This window comes from Lingula anatina, chromosome 3 (genome assembly GCF_051362555.1).
Source record: "Lingula anatina isolate TDL-2025a chromosome 3, LinAna3.0, whole genome shotgun sequence".
Classification (NCBI taxonomy): domain Eukaryota; kingdom Metazoa; phylum Brachiopoda; class Lingulata; order Lingulida; family Lingulidae; genus Lingula; species Lingula anatina.
Genome location: NC_141769.1, coordinates 10,845,742 through 10,863,005, shown reverse-complemented (window position 1 = coordinate 10,863,005; position 17,264 = coordinate 10,845,742). Strand labels below are relative to the sequence as shown.

The 17,264-nt window shown below is 35.8% G+C and overlaps 2 protein-coding genes and 1 long non-coding RNA gene across 4 annotated transcripts; 2 read left to right on the top strand and 1 right to left on the bottom strand.

Moving 5' to 3' along the window:
* Window positions 1–7: 7 nt before the first annotated feature.
* LOC106157686 (COMM domain-containing protein 5) lies at window positions 8–3,625 on the top strand. The gene is made up of 7 exons (XM_013533405.2): window positions 8–260; window positions 794–954; window positions 1,364–1,392; window positions 1,673–1,723; window positions 1,941–2,036; window positions 3,046–3,121; window positions 3,322–3,625. Exons 1-7 carry the CDS (start codon window positions 113–115, stop codon window positions 3,421–3,423), a joined length of 663 nt encoding a protein of 220 aa, XP_013388859.1. The 5' UTR covers window positions 8–112; the 3' UTR covers window positions 3,424–3,625.
* On the bottom strand, window positions 2,643–4,895 carry LOC147762905 (uncharacterized). The gene is made up of 2 exons (XR_015333380.1): window positions 4,239–4,895; window positions 2,643–3,986 (listed from the first exon to the last, which is right to left on the bottom strand). It is a non-coding gene; the product is annotated as an uncharacterized LOC147762905 (long non-coding RNA).
* A 1,324-nt stretch (window positions 4,896–6,219) lies between these two features.
* LOC106157684 (dimethylaniline monooxygenase [N-oxide-forming] 2-like) lies at window positions 6,220–15,319 on the top strand. Of its 2 annotated transcripts, XM_087007991.1 has the most exons (11): window positions 6,220–6,621; window positions 7,195–7,322; window positions 7,557–7,734; window positions 7,965–8,138; window positions 8,362–8,417; window positions 8,711–8,823; window positions 9,065–9,209; window positions 9,352–9,424; window positions 13,237–13,305; window positions 13,504–13,751; window positions 14,039–15,319. In XM_087007991.1, exons 1-11 carry the CDS (start codon window positions 6,399–6,401, stop codon window positions 14,228–14,230), a joined length of 1,599 nt encoding a protein of 532 aa, XP_086864117.1. In that variant the 5' UTR covers window positions 6,220–6,398; the 3' UTR covers window positions 14,231–15,319. The 2 variants fall into 2 exon arrangements, with proteins under 2 accessions (XP_086864117.1, XP_086864118.1); XM_087007992.1 differs by lacking the exon at window positions 7,195–7,322 and having other exon boundaries at window positions 6,446–6,621.
* The last annotated feature ends 1,945 nt before the right edge of the window (window positions 15,320–17,264 follow it).

Below are 17,264 nucleotides of genomic sequence, written 5' to 3'. Positions count from 1 at the left end.
AAATAAACAAGTAGGTCAAACTGCGAGGCTATGAAGAGGGAGGTGAAGGGCATTTGGGTTTGATGATAACAGCAGGGTGAAGTACGCTAAATCTTTACCAAAAGTATTCAAAATGTCTATCATTCAGGTCACAGGCAGTGGTGGAGGTATTGCCTCCGACAGAACATCTTTTGTCGGCGGGAGGACGCCGCAAGACATTGCTGACATGGTGAAGTTGGTGAAGAAAATGGATAAACAAACGTTCAGGAAGCTGCTGCAAAGTGAGTGGCTAAATTGATTTAACTCTGTTTAGTTATCTTCGAAGACAAACTTTATCTAAAGGGATTGTAATAACAGTTATTCAGTGGATTTTATATTTCCCTACAGGTTTAAAATTTATTTTAAAGTCTGTTTACAATATAGTAATTATTTACTTCAAGTCGAGTACAATGTTGAATTTTAAGAATTGGCACTGGTATAATTTCCACTGTTTTTTGTATGTGTCTTGTATGCTATACATGCAGTCAAACTTGTGAATCTATAGCGCTTATTTAAAAAAAAACTTCGCAGGTAAAACCACAAACTGCAAAGGTTGACCACCTGTATACGCAATTTGTGAATGCAAGTCTGTTAATCACATATGAAGAGCTTCATGTACTGTACCAGCAGCATGTTTCATAAGCTAAAGCTGTCTCAAGAATTTTTAACTCTTAGTGTAAAAAAAAAAACTTCCTTGAAACATTGGTAAGAAAATTATGTGCAATGGTGTAACTTTTACTAAAACAACCTCACTTCTGTTTTGTTTGATTTACAGTTGCAATAACTGCATTAGAAGACAAGCCAGTTACACCAGAGATGTTCAAAGTGTTACAAAGTAAAAGTTTATCGGAGGAGATGCTTGCTGTCACATATAGTGGGTTGTATAGTCTACTAAAAGCAGCTCTGAGATTACCACAGTCTTCCTTAAAACAGGAGGTAAGTATGACCTTAATGATGATTTATGTCCACTTTCAAGTGCATTTTTTTAAAAATTGTTATTGTTTTTTTCACTACTGATGAACCAGTCATGGATCTGTTCTGCAGAATAAATGCTTATCTTATGTGGGCATTAAACTTGACCTTGGATAAACCTATACTTATACACTAGAATAAAGCAGCTGTATGTTTTAAACAGTAGCCATTTTTACAAAATAGGCCCAAGAACCACAAACATTGGATTGATGTTAAAATCATCAGCTTTGGACCTTATGTCATTTATTGAAACTGTCCCTGAAGTTATGTGGGATCTTTGGCATTTACAAAGGTAGCTATTGGATCTAGTTGCTCAAAACTGTATGAATGTGGCAACAAATTTGAAAAATAACTGTATTGTTGACTTTTTCAGATTTTTAAAGAAGACTTACAAGAACTGAAGTAAGTCTGAAAATTTTTTAAATAAAACCAGTGAATGAATGAATTCTGGTCAAAGTGCCTCTGATCAACTTTACAAATATTTATCTTTGATGTATTGTTGATACCAGAGAAGTATTGTATGAAATGGATAAGGTTAATATGTCATGTCGGCTGTACAGAGTAATTTTTCCTAGTTATAAATTTTTATATTTTAAGTTTATTTTGGCTGACTCTCTTAAAGGGGTTTTTCATCTTAGTTGAGAACCAGTTACACTTTTGTTTTAATGAAAATTCTTTATAGCATTCCAGCAGAATTCATTCCTGACCTTGCAAGTGTAGTATTTGGTTCAAGGTAAGATCACGTATAGTTTCAATTACATAAGGTATAGATGTTTATTTTGTTATAATATCTTATAATGAGTCTTTATATAATGCTTATGTTGTGATGTCAGAATAGTTAAAAGTTTTACCTAACTGGATGTTTATATGTCAGTTGAATGATTAAATATAACATATTGTGAACACACACATGCACACACACAGCCCTTATCCTTTTTTTATTCATGTAGGAGACCAAGGTTGGAACAAGTAATCATGGAATCAAGATCAAGATTACCAAAGTTGGAAAACTTTAAATGGAGAGTTGATGTAGCAATTTCAACAAGGTAAACATCATTTTATGTGCAGTCCTTGTGGTTACTGCACATTTATTGATCACTTGGGCATTGTCTGTTTTGATGCAGCAGATGCCAAAGCTTGAAATGAAACTGGAGATAGACTTGTTTTTTGTTCTCTCAGAAAATTGAATCCAAAGTTTCCAGTTTGGTTTCTAATAACATTCTGGGCCCAAATTTATTAAGGACGTTTAGCACTAACCAGTGGATAAATTCTCCTTACACCCATTAACTAAAAGATGGTTAAATTGTGTTTCATAAACAGTGTTTAAACAGCCAATTAGTTAACTGGCCAGTGTTTAACTGGATAAAATATTTAAAGGTCAGTTAACTAACCAACTGTTTAAACACTGTTTATGAAACACAATTTCATCCGTCGTTTAGTTAATGGGTGTTACGAGAATTTATCCACTGATTACAGTTGAACACTGGTTAGTGCTAAACGTCCTTTATGAAACTGGGCCCTGGAGTTAAATGGAGATCAAATATGAAAGTGGGTCAAAGTAATCAAACATGAAGTTTTTTTTCCCTGTTTTTAAAATTACTTTAAGTACCTTGTCTCAGAAATATCTACAAAATGAATATTTTCCACCAAAATTTCAGTTGTATTTGCTTTTCATGTGGCAGGGGCCATCTGTTCAGTGTGAAATTAGCCCAATTGGATTATAATTTTGGAATTTATACTGCTTCATGTGATTTTAAACAGGCATTTAATTAAATGACAGCCTTACTCTCTGTTTGAAGGTTCACTGTTTTAGAGAACTATTTCTTAGTGTTTAGGCTGAAGTATGTTATTACCTACTGGGTGTTGATTGACCTATAATCTAACAAAGGTGTAATTTTTAATTCTTTCTAGATGTAAGAACATTTGGTAAAAAAATTATTAATATTATATGTTTCAATATTATATGGACTTGGTATAAACATACGTAAATCCTTATCAGCCTCTGACATTTCTTAAAAACATTTTATATATTTGGTATGTATTTACATGTTTTAGTGTGCTGAATAGAGCCTTAGAACCAACTATTACTATGGAGATGACTCTAAGTGATGGAAAAATACAGACATTTGAGGTAAATGAAGAGAAGTTTTTAAAATGCAAAAATAAGAACATTTTTCTCTTTGGAAATACTTATTACATGTAAAATGTATATGAATCATAAACAAGAACATTTCAGAGTTTTTTTCATCAAAATATGATTATTTTTTCAACAAAAAATGAACAAATATGAGTTACAATGAAGTAAATATCACAATTTTTAACTCATTTCAGGTACCCGTCTCCAAATTCCACGAGCTACGCTATAACGTAGCTTACGTACTCAAAGAAATGGAAGATTTGGAAAAGAGGAGTATATTAAAAATACAAGACTAACAGGAACTTTTATATCAGATTTGAGAAGGAAAAATACCTTTGACTTGGTATAAACATACATAAAACTCAAAAAGACGTTAAAGAATATGATTGTCATCGACTTATTACCGATAAATCACAGAGAAAAACTGGGGACTTAAATCATGAATCTACTCACAATGACAGAATATGAATAAATGGTGCAATGACTTGTTTAGTTTTATGAATCTGTTTGGATCTGTTTGGATACATGTTGCTAATTACTACTGGCGCGTGGTCCCAGACGGTCATATGCTAGGGTATACAGTATTTACTATTGGAATGAGATATAAAGTCCAGATAATTATCAATTGGCAGGGGAAATTGTCCGATAATTTTACCTGCATTGATTTAACAATGATTTTAAACGCTGAAAATGAAAGATCATGTGAACCGTAGCTGCAGCCATGAAATAAAAGATTTGGTCATTATTTTCAACCTCTTTATAGGTCGTGCTTTTCCCTGCAGAATGACCGCGACAGTGTGGCGTGACTCGATGTTTCATGATAAGTCCGTCGTGTTGGAGTCCTATGAAATTGTCATTGCTGTAATTAGAAAGGAAATTAATTATTTTGGATCAAAATCCTGAATTGTGCTTGTTTTATTTTATTATTTTTTATTTAAAAACAAAAAGTGAAGTTTTATCTAAAAAAAAACAGTATGATGTACGACTGTGCATTGATGACCGTGGCAAAAATTACTGTTATTAAAATTTAAGAAATCGATATTATGTTTAACAGATTGATGGTCACCTTATCTTAAGGTGAAGAAATGCAGCGGAAATCCCCTGAGACTACCTTAATCTGTGATACCTGCAAAATTTATCTTACGACGTTTGAGCACGACGGCGCTTTAAGACCGTGACAGCATCAGTTACCGTGACAGGACACAGTTCCGGTGTCAGATTTTTAATTACCCATGTGGGTCTGGTCGTGCCTTCCAAAATTACATCTGTCTAATAATATTCCCCATCACCTTTTATCACTGTAATCAATCTTAACGGAAATTTCGAAGAAAACGGTTGAATCTTTGTTGGACTTCTTTGCAATGATGACCATTGGGCTCTAGTGTAAATAGTCGCCGTAACAAAAATGCAGTGATAGGGAATATCAGACGACATAAAGCAGTTGGGCTTTAGTACAATCTTACATTATATTACTCTTGCAGTGTCATTTCCATCGCCAACTGTCCCACAACCTCTCTCTCTCTCTCTCTCTCTGATTAGCAAGATGACATGCTAATTACACTGATGTCCGTCTCGATGGTGTTCCTTGCACATATCTCAGTGGCACTGTTTTGTATTTAAATAATTATCAATCATAACGTCAGGCTCAAGAACCGTATCTAAGTCTTTATCTCAACTTAGGATCCAAGATGGATCTTAGTCTCAACCCAAGAATGCTGTTTAAGCGGAAGTCGGTTAAATGACCGTGTCGAGCGCTGGGCTCTGTTTAGGTGACTCAAACGGGTCAACCAGGCTGTCAAACTCTTAGACTTCTACCCTTCCCGTATCCGTGACCGCCCCTCCCCCACCCCCACCTGGCCTGCCAAAAGAGCGAGAGCTTTCTAACATTGGAAATGGTACTGGTTTGGGTTTTTTTTTATAGAACCATTTGACTGACATTATGCATAATGAGAACAAAAAATGTGCACAGTCATGCAGCCGTTTTAATTTAAAAACTGCACTTAAAAGTGTGTGTACTTTATCTTTATCCATAAGCATGTTCTGCAAATGACTCGAGTTTTTAAGAGAATCATTGAAATGGTGCTTTGTTCAGAAATTGAAATACAACTTCAAATAAATTTTACAGGGTCAATTATTTGTTCCTTTTAGCGTATAAAACTGTCTAATAATAACAATTGTTTGGAGATGGGTAATTATTGTTGGACGTATATGTATCTATTTATTTTATACATATATCCTTTTATTCATCCCACGTTTACTGCTTGATTTTTAGTACTTCATTTATTATGCATTTTTGTGTTTATTTGTAAGAATCATCAATTTGTAGAACTTTGTGGTTGATGGAAAGTGTAATGGATTTTTCAGGTCGTTTATGGGTCTACTACATGTACCTGTCACCAAAAACTAGATCAGCAAATACATTTGTTTTCGTCAGTGCAAATTAGATTGTGTATATGAAAGTTTTCAATGAGAAAGAAAACGACTGAGTCATGTTGTTGACGTTCTCAAGTAGTGCTTATTACGGCACACCATTTTGAATTATCAAGTGGACTTTTTTTAGGGAGTATAAAGTCAGGCTACTGTTTCCGGGTATACGGGGTTTTAGTATATTCTAAAACCGATTTCTTTTTTCATACGTATATGCTGTATATCAAAGGCTAATTTTTTCATGATATGCTGTTCACTGCTTAAAAGAGCCTCGAGTTCAAACTGAAAGATATTTAAAAACTGTTTTTTTTACCTCTATCAACATTAAAACTGCCCATCCCTTTAATGTTCCAAAAATAAAAAAAATTTGGGGCATGCATTTGAAAAACTCGAAGTCTCGAAACGGTTTTTGTCAGCTGGCGGAACTATACAGAAAGATGATTTAATGTATTAGTGATTACTCCTCTCGGAAGAAGAGCAAATTATTACGGCGTTTTGAAAAACATTTTAACAAAGATCAGATCTTAAGATATATACTGTCGGCTAAGATTAACATATCCCGTGAATTGTAAATTTTTGGAATCAAGTCAAACCACCTATTAGTTTTGTCACTGACCTATGAATAGATGTGATACAGACCTAATTAAATTCCATGTACGTGTACATGTACGGATGACACATTTGTAATTGCAAAATGTAGCCTCATACAACTTTAAAGAAACAGGCTTTCCGTTCCGCTTTTATTTGCAAGAGCGAACTACAGTCGTTCAGACTAAAATATTGCAACAACTATTTTTACGGTAAAACTCTAGGATTGCTTCATCTTGAGTAGAAAATCGACAGTATGTCGCAGGTCACAGGTCAACTAAAACGCGTGTGTTTTATTGGCGGGAGTGTCTCCAGGCTGACTTCCATCAAGGCTTGCCTGGAAGAAGGTATTTCCTTGCCCACAGGTCAACATAAACGCGTGTGTATTATTGGCGGAGGTGTCTCCGGGCTGAGTTCCATCAAGGCTTGCCTGGAAGAAGGTTTACGCCCTGTGTGCTTCGAGCAACATGACCACGTCGGTAAGTCAAGAAGATACTTTTTAAACTCTTTATATTTCCGAGCATTTTTTATTCTAACAAAAACATTAAGGAAACGGAATTAAAGAGTAGCGAACAAAAGTTTTACATTCAAATTAATTTCAAATTTGATTATTTTCGGTTGTTTTTTTAAATAGATCCTTTGAGATACTTTAACTGCCATAGACATTTCATCAAAAATCAAATGTTTGCACGCTTTCATTCTCCTTGACATTTTCAAAGCAAGTTGCTTGTATCGACCTAAATTCTACTGTATATTCATTTGACAACGTCGTGGAAAATGGTTGTGAAATTGATCGTAACGATCAGAACATAATGTTATTGCAAGATGATACTATGGAAAAGCAAATGTTTTTTTTTTAAATCACTACTGTAATATAGCAATTTTAACACATTTTTATATAGAGTTCCAAAATAAGTGGATATATTTCAATTACCTTTAATCTAATAAAAAAAATGGCACAAATAAAAGGGAAAACATTATAGTGAAATGTGGATCCATAACTGATCTAAAATTACAGGGCACCATCTTACATTAGTGTCGTATATTTCCAGGCGGACAGTGGCATTTTTCAGAAAACATGGAAACTGCCACAAATGATTCTCTTTGCAGAATGTTCTCTGCAGTCGTCACAAACACAAGTAAAAAGATGACTGAATTCAGCGACTTTCCAATGCGAAAGGTTGTTTTTCTTTCTTTATCAACTCTCCCCTCCTATGATTCTGTTATTTATAGGGGAAAAATGTAACAAAGATTTCCCTGGTTTCACATTTGAAATGAATATAATGTAAATCGTTCACATAAAACGACATACTGTATAACATCCATTTTTGGTGATCAGAATTTCAAAGAATAACAAGTAATATTACACTAATGCATATTAATGAGAACTCCCAATTTCGGTACTTTTTTCCAGGATTTCCCCACATTCATTCCTGCCCGCAAAATTAACAGCTATATTCAAGACTATGCGGAACATTTTGATTTGAAAAAATATGTCCAATACGGGATACGGGTAGATGACGTCAGCAAAGCAGACGATTTTTCTCAAAGCGGACAATGGAAGGTTACATATAGGCCTACATATGCAAAAGGTGAACAAGACAATGTCGTCGTGAATTTTTATTGATAGTTCAGTTGACTTGAAAATAATGTATAGACGCAGATTTCTTCATGTACTTATATCCTCCCGACTCAGTGTAATTGAAAATTAAAATAGATATGGATCAGTTAAAACAATTCTGGTCTATCAAAAAGTCACAGGCAACAGAGTCTAGCAACTAAGCTGCGTATTTTGAGATAGATGCCCATTATATTTTTCCAGAAATAAGCCACCAAAAGACTGAGATATTTGATTGCGTAATGGTGTGCAATGGCATCTTTAATGAGCAGAATTGGCCCCATTATCCTGGATTGGAGATGTTCCAAGGGGAAGTTACACACGGGGGAAACTACTTCCACTGCGACCCATACAAAGATAAGAACGTTTTAGTAGTCGGTAAGCAATTTTTTTTCTCTGCTCCGCAAAGCACATCCTTTTTCTGTCAAGTTCAGGGAATATTTGTTTTTTGTTTTGAAATGATTCTCGAATGATTTCACGTTTTTTTATTCTGCCTTGACAGTGTTAACAGTTTGTTTTCTTCATCTTTTTTTATCGATTTTGTACGATTTTGTTCAGGCAATTGTATCAGTGCAGTCATGTCCCATTGATTTCATTGCAGGCTCTTCTTTTTCTGCAGCAGACATTGCCGTCGATCTAAGTCGCGTGGCTAAAAATGTGCGTATTAACTATATAAAAAATAAAGTTATAAGTGAAGTTCAGCGGTGTTTAAATAGGTTTAAGTTGATGAAGTTTAAAACACATAAATATTTATTCACGTCAACAGTCTCCGCCTACTATTGCGCTGCTAAGTTTCAATGTCTAATTTCTACTTATTCATGCTTTTTCTTATGCCGTAAATGATGAATTCGACAAAGAATAACTTATAGATAGTTAATTATCCATCAAATTATTAGTTAAAATTCATTAAACTCCACATTCAGATAACACATTATATCTAATATTTCCAGACATATATAAGCACCAGACGTGGATTTTGGATAATGCCACGACTTCCAGACGGACAAGAGCCATGGGACATGACGCTTTTCTCTAGACCACTCATTAACTGGCTTCCGTGGGCGTAAGATATCTTTATTTTATATCTTATATGGATATAGGTATATTTATACTACCACCTACTCTTATAGGTGTGAAAAACTGATAGCAGATTTGTGAATAAGACACTGACAGACTTATTTGTCTTAAAAATAAATAAATAAATAAATAAATAAATAAATAAATAAAAAGAAAGAAAGAAAATTGCGGAATTTGTTGAACCTGACGATTCTATTTAAATCTGACGATTCTAATCTTTTTATCAGATTGAGGACTCGTGCGTGGGGAAATGTCCTGAAAGAACGGTTCAACTATCAGAAATTTGACCTCAAACCTCACAAAAGGTTTCTCAGTCAATCGCTGTGCATAACAGATGAGCTTCAAAACAAGCTGCTATATGGCCAGGTCCAAGTGAGTAACACATACGACAGGCTGAGTAGCATTTTCATGTACTTGTATCCGTAAGAAGTGAGATTCCCCAATTCCCTTAAAATTTTTCTTCTAAAAATCTGCAACGTTTTTTACGTTCAACGTTTTATTTGTCCAATTTAAGGCAAAGCCCTCCATTTCAAAGTTCACTTCAAGTGGTGTGACATTCACAGACGGAACCAGCATAGAAGACGTATGTAAAGCCTCTCTTCTGGTCCTCAAATCAAGTTCGGTCCCTAGGTTCTAAACTGTTTACCAGAGGCTCTGTTCTGGTCCTACACCTGTTAATGTCCATCATGACGTGTTCTAACGTGTTCCCCAAACGTGTCCTTGGCTGACTCTATTATGGTCTCTAATATTTGAGGTTTAAAACTTTGAGAGGCTACCAAAAAAACGTACGTAAACTGAATGTTGGAAAGAAATGCATTTCAATTATTTTAATTGTATTATATTTGCTATAATATATTCTCAGATTTTTTAAAGAACACAAAAGTTTTGCTGCGTGACTACCTTTAGGATGCCTAATACTACTAAAATGTTTATGGCGTTCTCTGCTTCTTGTTTTCAAGACAGTTACATTCGTGGGTGATTGTGTGCATGTGTGTGTGTGTGGAATGGGGGTGTACTCACTCACTCACTCGTTCTTTATTCCGTTTCAAGTTAGTATAAGCTCTTATTTTCATATGGACGCGTTTATTCCCGTGAATTTCCTAAATGTCCACTGGACTGTCAAGAATTATAGTGATTCAGAGCTTATATAGGCACAGTATAATGCATTTTTACTGCATACGTTTTATAAATCTATTAATACTGCAATTTATGTAAAAAGCTCCCTATCAAGGATAGTCTAGCTACTTTATTCTTTTACGCATTTTGTTTTCAGAATTTTTTTTTCAATTTTCAGGATTAAGGGTTTAGGTATGGTCACTATAAAACTGCCAAAATGTAGGCGTTTTGTGCAAGTAGTAGAAATGGATTATATTATTTTCGAATCAGCGGATCTAAAATAAACAAAGTTTATTAATAAACGCGCAATATATTCGTAATTAAAGCACAATTGCTTGTTTGACTGCATTTAAACTAGGACGCAACTGACCATAATGTGTGTTTGATTGACGGGGCTGGTTTAGAGATGTGCTGCAAACCTTGTTGGTATTTATACCTAGGCCTTCACAAGCTACATATCCCATATCATTCGAATAATGTTCAAGTGATGTTTTGCTACAGGATGACAACTTAGCATCCCAATTGTATTGCTTTAGGAGAGTACAGTGAAGGGAATATCATGAAAACCCAGTGATCTGACCAAAGACATTGTGGCAATTTGATCGACTAATGGTAGAGGACAGATCTACGTAGTATAAGCATGCATACCAATGCAATTTACTGTTAAACAACGCTGTACTCCCGTGGGCAAAATTAAAGGCTAACATCCCCGTGTCAATTTACATGTAAAATTCAGAACAGCGCCCTGGCCTGAATTTTGATCTTACAAACTGACCTCTGGAAAACCACAAAATTTTCTTTCATGCCCGAAATCTGTGAATTTAAATACTCGATCCCCACCATTAAAAGTGCCACCGACCCTCACATTGACTGCCTCTCTTGTTATAGAGCACAATTCAAATTAATTTATTAGAGACAAACCTAACTGTTATTACAGAATCGGGATTCTTTAACATACATTTTGTCTCGACTCCAGGGTCGTCTCAATTTCTTTTTCATCCTATATATATATATCTTATTCAGATGAGTGGCCCTTATCGCAGCATCTATATTTAAGTTCATTAAAAACCACAAATCAAACGAATTGTGTGTACGCGCCGTAATGTACATGATCTTTGGATGGTTATTTAAAGTAATCCGATGTTGATAATTTTGAATCATATACAGTATAGTAGATGTGCGTACATGGAAAGCATCAAAACAGACTAAAGGCATTTTCGCGTCGATCATTATACCGTTTTATTTGCATCTCATCTGTAGCGAGATTTGTTGCCAGATTAACGAAGCACCGCACAATTATGTAAGAGAACCACGAAAACAGAGCACCCGCACCAGACACGGGCATTTAATTTTGGTTGGTCCGTAAGGGGCTTGCAGTCGACCGGAGGCAGAGTTGTGAATCAGTCTACAGTATATTATTTTCCGTTTATATAAAAGTTACCTAAGTCCCGCATAACGCTATGTCAAAAATTGGTCACTTTATGACCCTTTAAAACACCGCTACAGATGTAGACACTCCAACCCAATTAATTAAGTTCGATGTGAGAAAACTTTCAACAAAAAGTGAAAATGTGAGCCAGGAAAATTTAGATTAATATCGGAATAAATATATGACACGTTCCATTACTTTCACTGGTTTATTTCATTGTACCCTCTAACAGGGAAAGCAGTCAGCAGTTATTAAAAGTAATATGAAACATTAATAAAAACGTAATGGAAAACGTGAGCGGTTGGATAAGTTAATTTACGCTCTCATCTTTCATATGAAAAAAAATGAATATTTATTACAAGAGTTCAGGGTGGGAGGGGGGGCATAAGGGCATAACAACTATTATGTTATGAAATAACGATCTGAAATGAAAAAAAGTCAAGTTGAGCCTTTTTACTGATATACTTTATCGTGTTTCGTGACTATCTAGCTTGGTTGGTTAAGAAGATATATAGCCCCCCTGCCCACACTTATTTCAACCTGTAAGATTGGAAAGTCGGTAGTCTGGCTCGGGCAATAAACTCTCACTATCTCCACATCTGGTTTCTATCAAACGCGATCAGAGCTTTAGAGCTTAGGACAAACATATTGCTCCTCGGGCCAGGAAATCTGGAGAGGGGGAGTAGAGGAACATGTCTTCTCAATATGGAAAGCTATATATTTTTGGTAATTTCCTTTGTAACATTTACAAAATACTATAAAATACCCTTTCTCGAATTAATATCATGTTCACACATTTCTGTAAATATCCTGAATTTAAATACTAATGATAAATGTCAGAAACTTTGATTTATGACGAGGGAGAGAGAGGTCAAGACATTCTGTAAATGTCCCGAACTAGGGGAGAGTGTTATAAACTAAACACATCTTGGCAATTAACCGTAGCCAGTTAGACTGCTGAGTGGTTTACTTATTATGATCAACATTATTGTTTATATTTTTATTAATATCAAACAATTTTACTGTTTGCAGGTATACCTGTTTGGAACCTGTACTCTGCGCCATATAATAGCAATGGTGCAAAGTAGTGATATTGTAAAATCCTGCAATAAAATTTTCTTCAAATATTAAATTTTATTAAATGGTTAAATACAACATTATTAATAGAACAGTAATAGAATTCAGTATAATGATACTGAATTGTTGTAAAGACATATAGGAAGCAGGGTTACCATATATGCTCGGAATTTTGTCGGAGAGGGAAATTTCTCGAGTTTGTTCACTGTCCTGTGAAGCCACATTTTATGGCCTGAGATGCCGTATCCGTTACTTCGTGACCTGACCTGTCAAAAGCACGTCTGGGCGCTCTTTTCATCTTTCAATTCTTCCACATTAATCAAGATACGGAGTATCAATTACAAGTACCCGGGGAGGGGGGGGGGGGGAGAGGAAGAGGGAGCATGAAGGGAATAAATAACTATAAGTAGTATCCTTGCGACACAAGGTTACTCTGCAATTTATATATTTCCATTTATGCTGTGAAATAATAGCCAGGTAGTCCGTTGATCTCGCGAATGAACCAAACGACCGTTAGCTGAGTTGCTTAACTGCAAGTAATTAATCCCCTCCCCACCCCCGAAAGTCATACTGGCAGGTTTCCAAATGAAGACTATACCGCAGAAAAAGTTTGGGGCCCAAAAGAGAGCCAGCCAAGGACACGTTTGGGGAACACGTTAGAACACGTCATGATGGACATTAACAGGTGTAGGACCAGAACAGAGCCTCTGGTAAACAGTTTAGAACCAAGGGACCGAACTTGATTTGAGGACCAGAAGAGAGGCTTTACAGACGTAGACGCTGTTATATTTGCTACTGGATACAGACTAAAGTGCGCCTTCATTAAAGATAGTCAAGTGCTTCCAGGTAAAACTGGTCGAGATATGTAATTTGCATATAATACCTCTGAAAGTTGCTGAGAGAACAAAATACCCTTATCTTTTAAAATTAATCAAAATAATTATGATTGAATCCCATTATCATTTAAGGCAGACAGACAGACAGAAAGAATCACTCTTACACAAATTCCCTTTATCTATCATTATATTTATCTTCTTTTTCCAGAAAATTCAGCAGAAATGGAGATGTACAAACATATTTTCCCCGTAAACATCAAACATCAAACCCTTGTGTGCATCAACTATCTACGGGTGTTAGGCTCCGTTCTTCCCACGTCCGAACTTCAAGCACGTGTCGCCGCTCGCGTGTTTTCTGGGAACTTAAAGCTCCCAAGAGCATCCCACATGAAACGAGACGTAGCGGAGAAGAAATCTGAGATAATAAACCAGTGGGGGAATTGCACCGTACCAAAGGTAACCCAGACATTATTCTTTTTTCATCTTTAAAACAAACAACAAAAAGACAACTACATGTAACAGATTAATTCGGGTCAAAATCTTTAATTTGGAAATTATGCACGTATCAGTAATCTTTATTCATTCACATGATGCATGGTACAGTAAAAGATCTTACAGATTTTTCAAAATTATTTAATATAAAACCCGATATTTAGAAACAAACTTCTGCCTCAGTCAAAAATAACGCTATAGTAAATTCAAAGATAAAACTATGCTAAAAAGTGTGTCCCGTTTTTTTCTAGGAATTTGTGTATTTCTACTATGAGGAATTGGCGCAGTTATTAGGAGTCAAGCCCCAAACGTGGAAGCTTCTTGTCACAAATCCAAGTTTGGTAAAAAAACTCATGTTTGGTCCAGTGACGCCTGCGCAATACCGCCTCCATGGACCCCACGCCAATTTTGACGTCGCGGCACAATCTATTTTAGACACATAAATTATAATGTTGGTGTTGTCTTTGAAATTTGGACTTACATCAGATGAATGCATTTCATGTGTCATTCCTAAACCTATAAGCAAGCATGTATGTAGTTCGTGTTTGTGATTGTTACTTGAATATACAGGAATGCTATAGTTGAGTTTGGCGTTTGCATCGTGCCGATTGTGGTGACTGTATATTTAATCCATATCATCTACTACTAAAGGAATCAAGAGATTCAGACTAACCGCTAGATGAAGTACAGCGACGCTAAAATCGAGCATTTAGGGCCTTTTTATGTAGATGTCTACCTCACAGAAGAGGTGCATCAATTATTTTTTATCCAAGCTTTTTATATGTTGCAGTTATTTGCCCACTAATTAAAGAAAACATACTTTCTAGACTGCTAGATCGAAGCCAGTCTAGAAAATGTGATTCATTGGCAATACATATGTACAAGATCGACGTTTTATACTAAAATTTAACTATAGTATCAATTGCGCATCACGATGAAAAGGACACAATGATTAGGAAGAGTCACGATTCTCGTTTTTAAATTTTGCTAAAACTACAATAATGATTCAAAATATTTTTACGCGAAGATTGATATTCAGACATTATTATAATCAAAATACATAATCAGGTATTTTGTTTGACCTGTGATTCGTGTCAATACGATATAGGGTCGTTTAAAATGTGTCTGTTTATATGTCAGTGTCTAAGTATACACTTTGCCATATCACGTAAAAATGATGAGAGATCTGGAATGGATTCCAAGAATTTTTCGTCAATTTTCTATTTTTCATGATGTGCAGACTAAGAGTGAGTCAGCATAACCTGTGGTTACAGGTATATACTCACTGAACCACATACTCTCATACTGCTGGGTCGGGGGACAGGGCCTCTTCAATGGAAGGGGAAGATTTATACATATAAATACCGAAATGTAACATTTAAGTAAATTGATTACATTTTTATGCAGATCTATACCTAAAGATGATGGTTCGGACAATTTGTATTTTAAATATTAATTTGTATCACAATTTACGTACATAGCGTGTTAATTAAATTAAACGGATGTTGTAATAAAATAAAAATAAAAATGTGTATCGTCTTCAATTCTCAAGAATATTCCGCTAAAACTAGTGCAAAAAGTAAGAACCCTGGAATTCTTATGTGCACTGCAATTCTGAATTTTGTTATTCAGACCGACACTAGGGCTAGCTTAATCCAAGACTACATCCTTACACCTGTTCAGTTTAACTGTCTTCTCTCCACTCAAAGCTAATGTGAAATAGGCCCCCTAAATGTATGTGGTTTTCCTTGCACATATCTCAGCGGCACTGCTTTGTATTTAATTAATTATCAATCATAACGACAGGTTCAAGAACCGTGTCCTGGTCTTTATCTCAACCAAGGAGTTATAACAGAGTTATAACTCCTTGTCTCAACTTTGGATCCAAGATGGCTCTTAGTCTCAACCCAAAAATGCTGTTTAAGCGAAAGTCGGTTAAATGACCGTGTCGAGCGCTGGGCTCTGTTTAGGTGACTCAAACGGGTCAACCAGGCTGTCAAACTCTTAGACTTCATTCCCATACCTAGATTGATCTAGCAAGATCGACCTATCGCCGAGAGGATTCTCGCTAAATTACATTCAGCTTAAGCGGCTTAGGTGTCTAGCACGCCTACTGAAGCTGCTAAACGATAGTTAATTATCCCCTAACAGCTTCAGTAGGCGTGCCAGGCATCAGAGCTGCCTCAGCTGAGTGCAATTTAGCGAGAAACCACTCGCAGATGGGTCAATCCTGCTAGATCGATCTAGGTATGGGAATGGGGTCTTAAATCATAGTGAGACAGCTGTATCGCTAAGATGTGAAGAAGTCCGACGAACAGACAGGCGTATTTTTTGTATAAGGTACCAATGATTTCGACAATCTCAAGAGCTGTGTTTTAGTTTATACGTCTTACACCTTAGGGCCCATTAAACTCGTGTCAGGTGGGTCCAGGCTTCCGAAAAACAGAGGTCCCCACTATGGGCGATAGGTGAACGCAAGTATGATCCCCCATCAAATCAATAATAATATAATGATAAATTCGTGATCCAAACCAGATTTTCCCATAGAATAGGATTTCATGTTGCGCATTATGCACAGAATTCTGGTTATCATTATATATAGGTTTTAAATTATAATGAAACATATATAACAAAAATGGAACTAAAATTAAAATTGTCAAAACGTTTGAGTAGGAAGGTTATTTTGGCATTTGGTCTTTGTTCGTATGTAAAGGCAAGAAGTCTACTCAAAATTATTTGTGAACAGAGTAACTAAATACCCTGCTGGCTTTCTTCGTCGCAAATGTAGCCACAAAATATGATCCAGGCACTTAGCTATTGAATTCCCCAACATTCATATTGATCCAGTGAACCTTCCCATGCTTACTGAGACCGGGACATTGAAAAGCTCAGAACTTGGTCTAAGAGTAAAGGGTATAATAGGGACGAAGAAATTAAAGGTTATAATAGGGACGAAGAAAGTCAGTGTATGTAGTTACTCCGTGCACATATTACATGTATTTTGAGTGTACTTAGTGTAAAAGAGAGAAAATGTCAGAAGAACCTACCATTTTTCGCCTTGGTAGTCCAACATCCTTGTTTTGGGGAAGGGAGAAGGTCGCATTTAGGGGTTTTATTAATTTTTTATTGCAGACAGAGAGAGTTATCTAAGGCGATATTTCTAAAAATCTTTCTACCCCTCCAGTATCCTTGACCGCCCCTCCCCCACCACCACCACATGACCTCCCAAACGCGCGAGAGCTTGGAAATGGTACTGGTTTTGGTTTTTTTATAGACCCATTTGACTGACATCATGCATGATAATGAGAACAAAAATGTGCACAGTCATGCAGCGGTTTTAATTTAAAAACTGGACTTAAAAGTGTGTGTACTTAATCTTTATCTATAAGCATGTTTTGCAAATGATGCGGATTTTTTAAGAGAATAATTGAAATGGGGCAACTTCAAATAATTTTTACAGGGTCAAATTTTTGTTCC

What these genes read in the sequence shown, in the direction of transcription:
- LOC106157686 (XM_013533405.2), top strand. Translation starts at nt 113, where the DNA reads ATGTCTATCATTCAGGTCACAGGCAGTGGTGGAGGTATTGCCTCCGAC. An exon ending in GTTCAGGAAGCTGCTGCAAA is followed by an intron (nt 261 to 793) that starts GTGAGTGGCTAA and finishes TTTGATTTACAG; the next exon opens with TTGCAATAACTGCATTAGAA. An exon ending in GAAAAATACAGACATTTGAG is followed by an intron (nt 3,122 to 3,321) that starts GTAAATGAAGAG and finishes AACTCATTTCAG; the next exon opens with GTACCCGTCTCCAAATTCCA.
- LOC106157684 (XM_087007991.1), top strand. Translation starts at nt 6,399, where the DNA reads ATGTCGCAGGTCACAGGTCAACTAAAACGCGTGTGTTTTATTGGCGGG. An exon ending in TAGGCCTACATATGCAAAAG is followed by an intron (nt 7,735 to 7,964) that starts GTGAACAAGACA and finishes ATATTTTTCCAG; the next exon opens with AAATAAGCCACCAAAAGACT. An exon ending in TAAGAACGTTTTAGTAGTCG is followed by an intron (nt 8,139 to 8,361) that starts GTAAGCAATTTT and finishes ATTTCATTGCAG; the next exon opens with GCTCTTCTTTTTCTGCAGCA.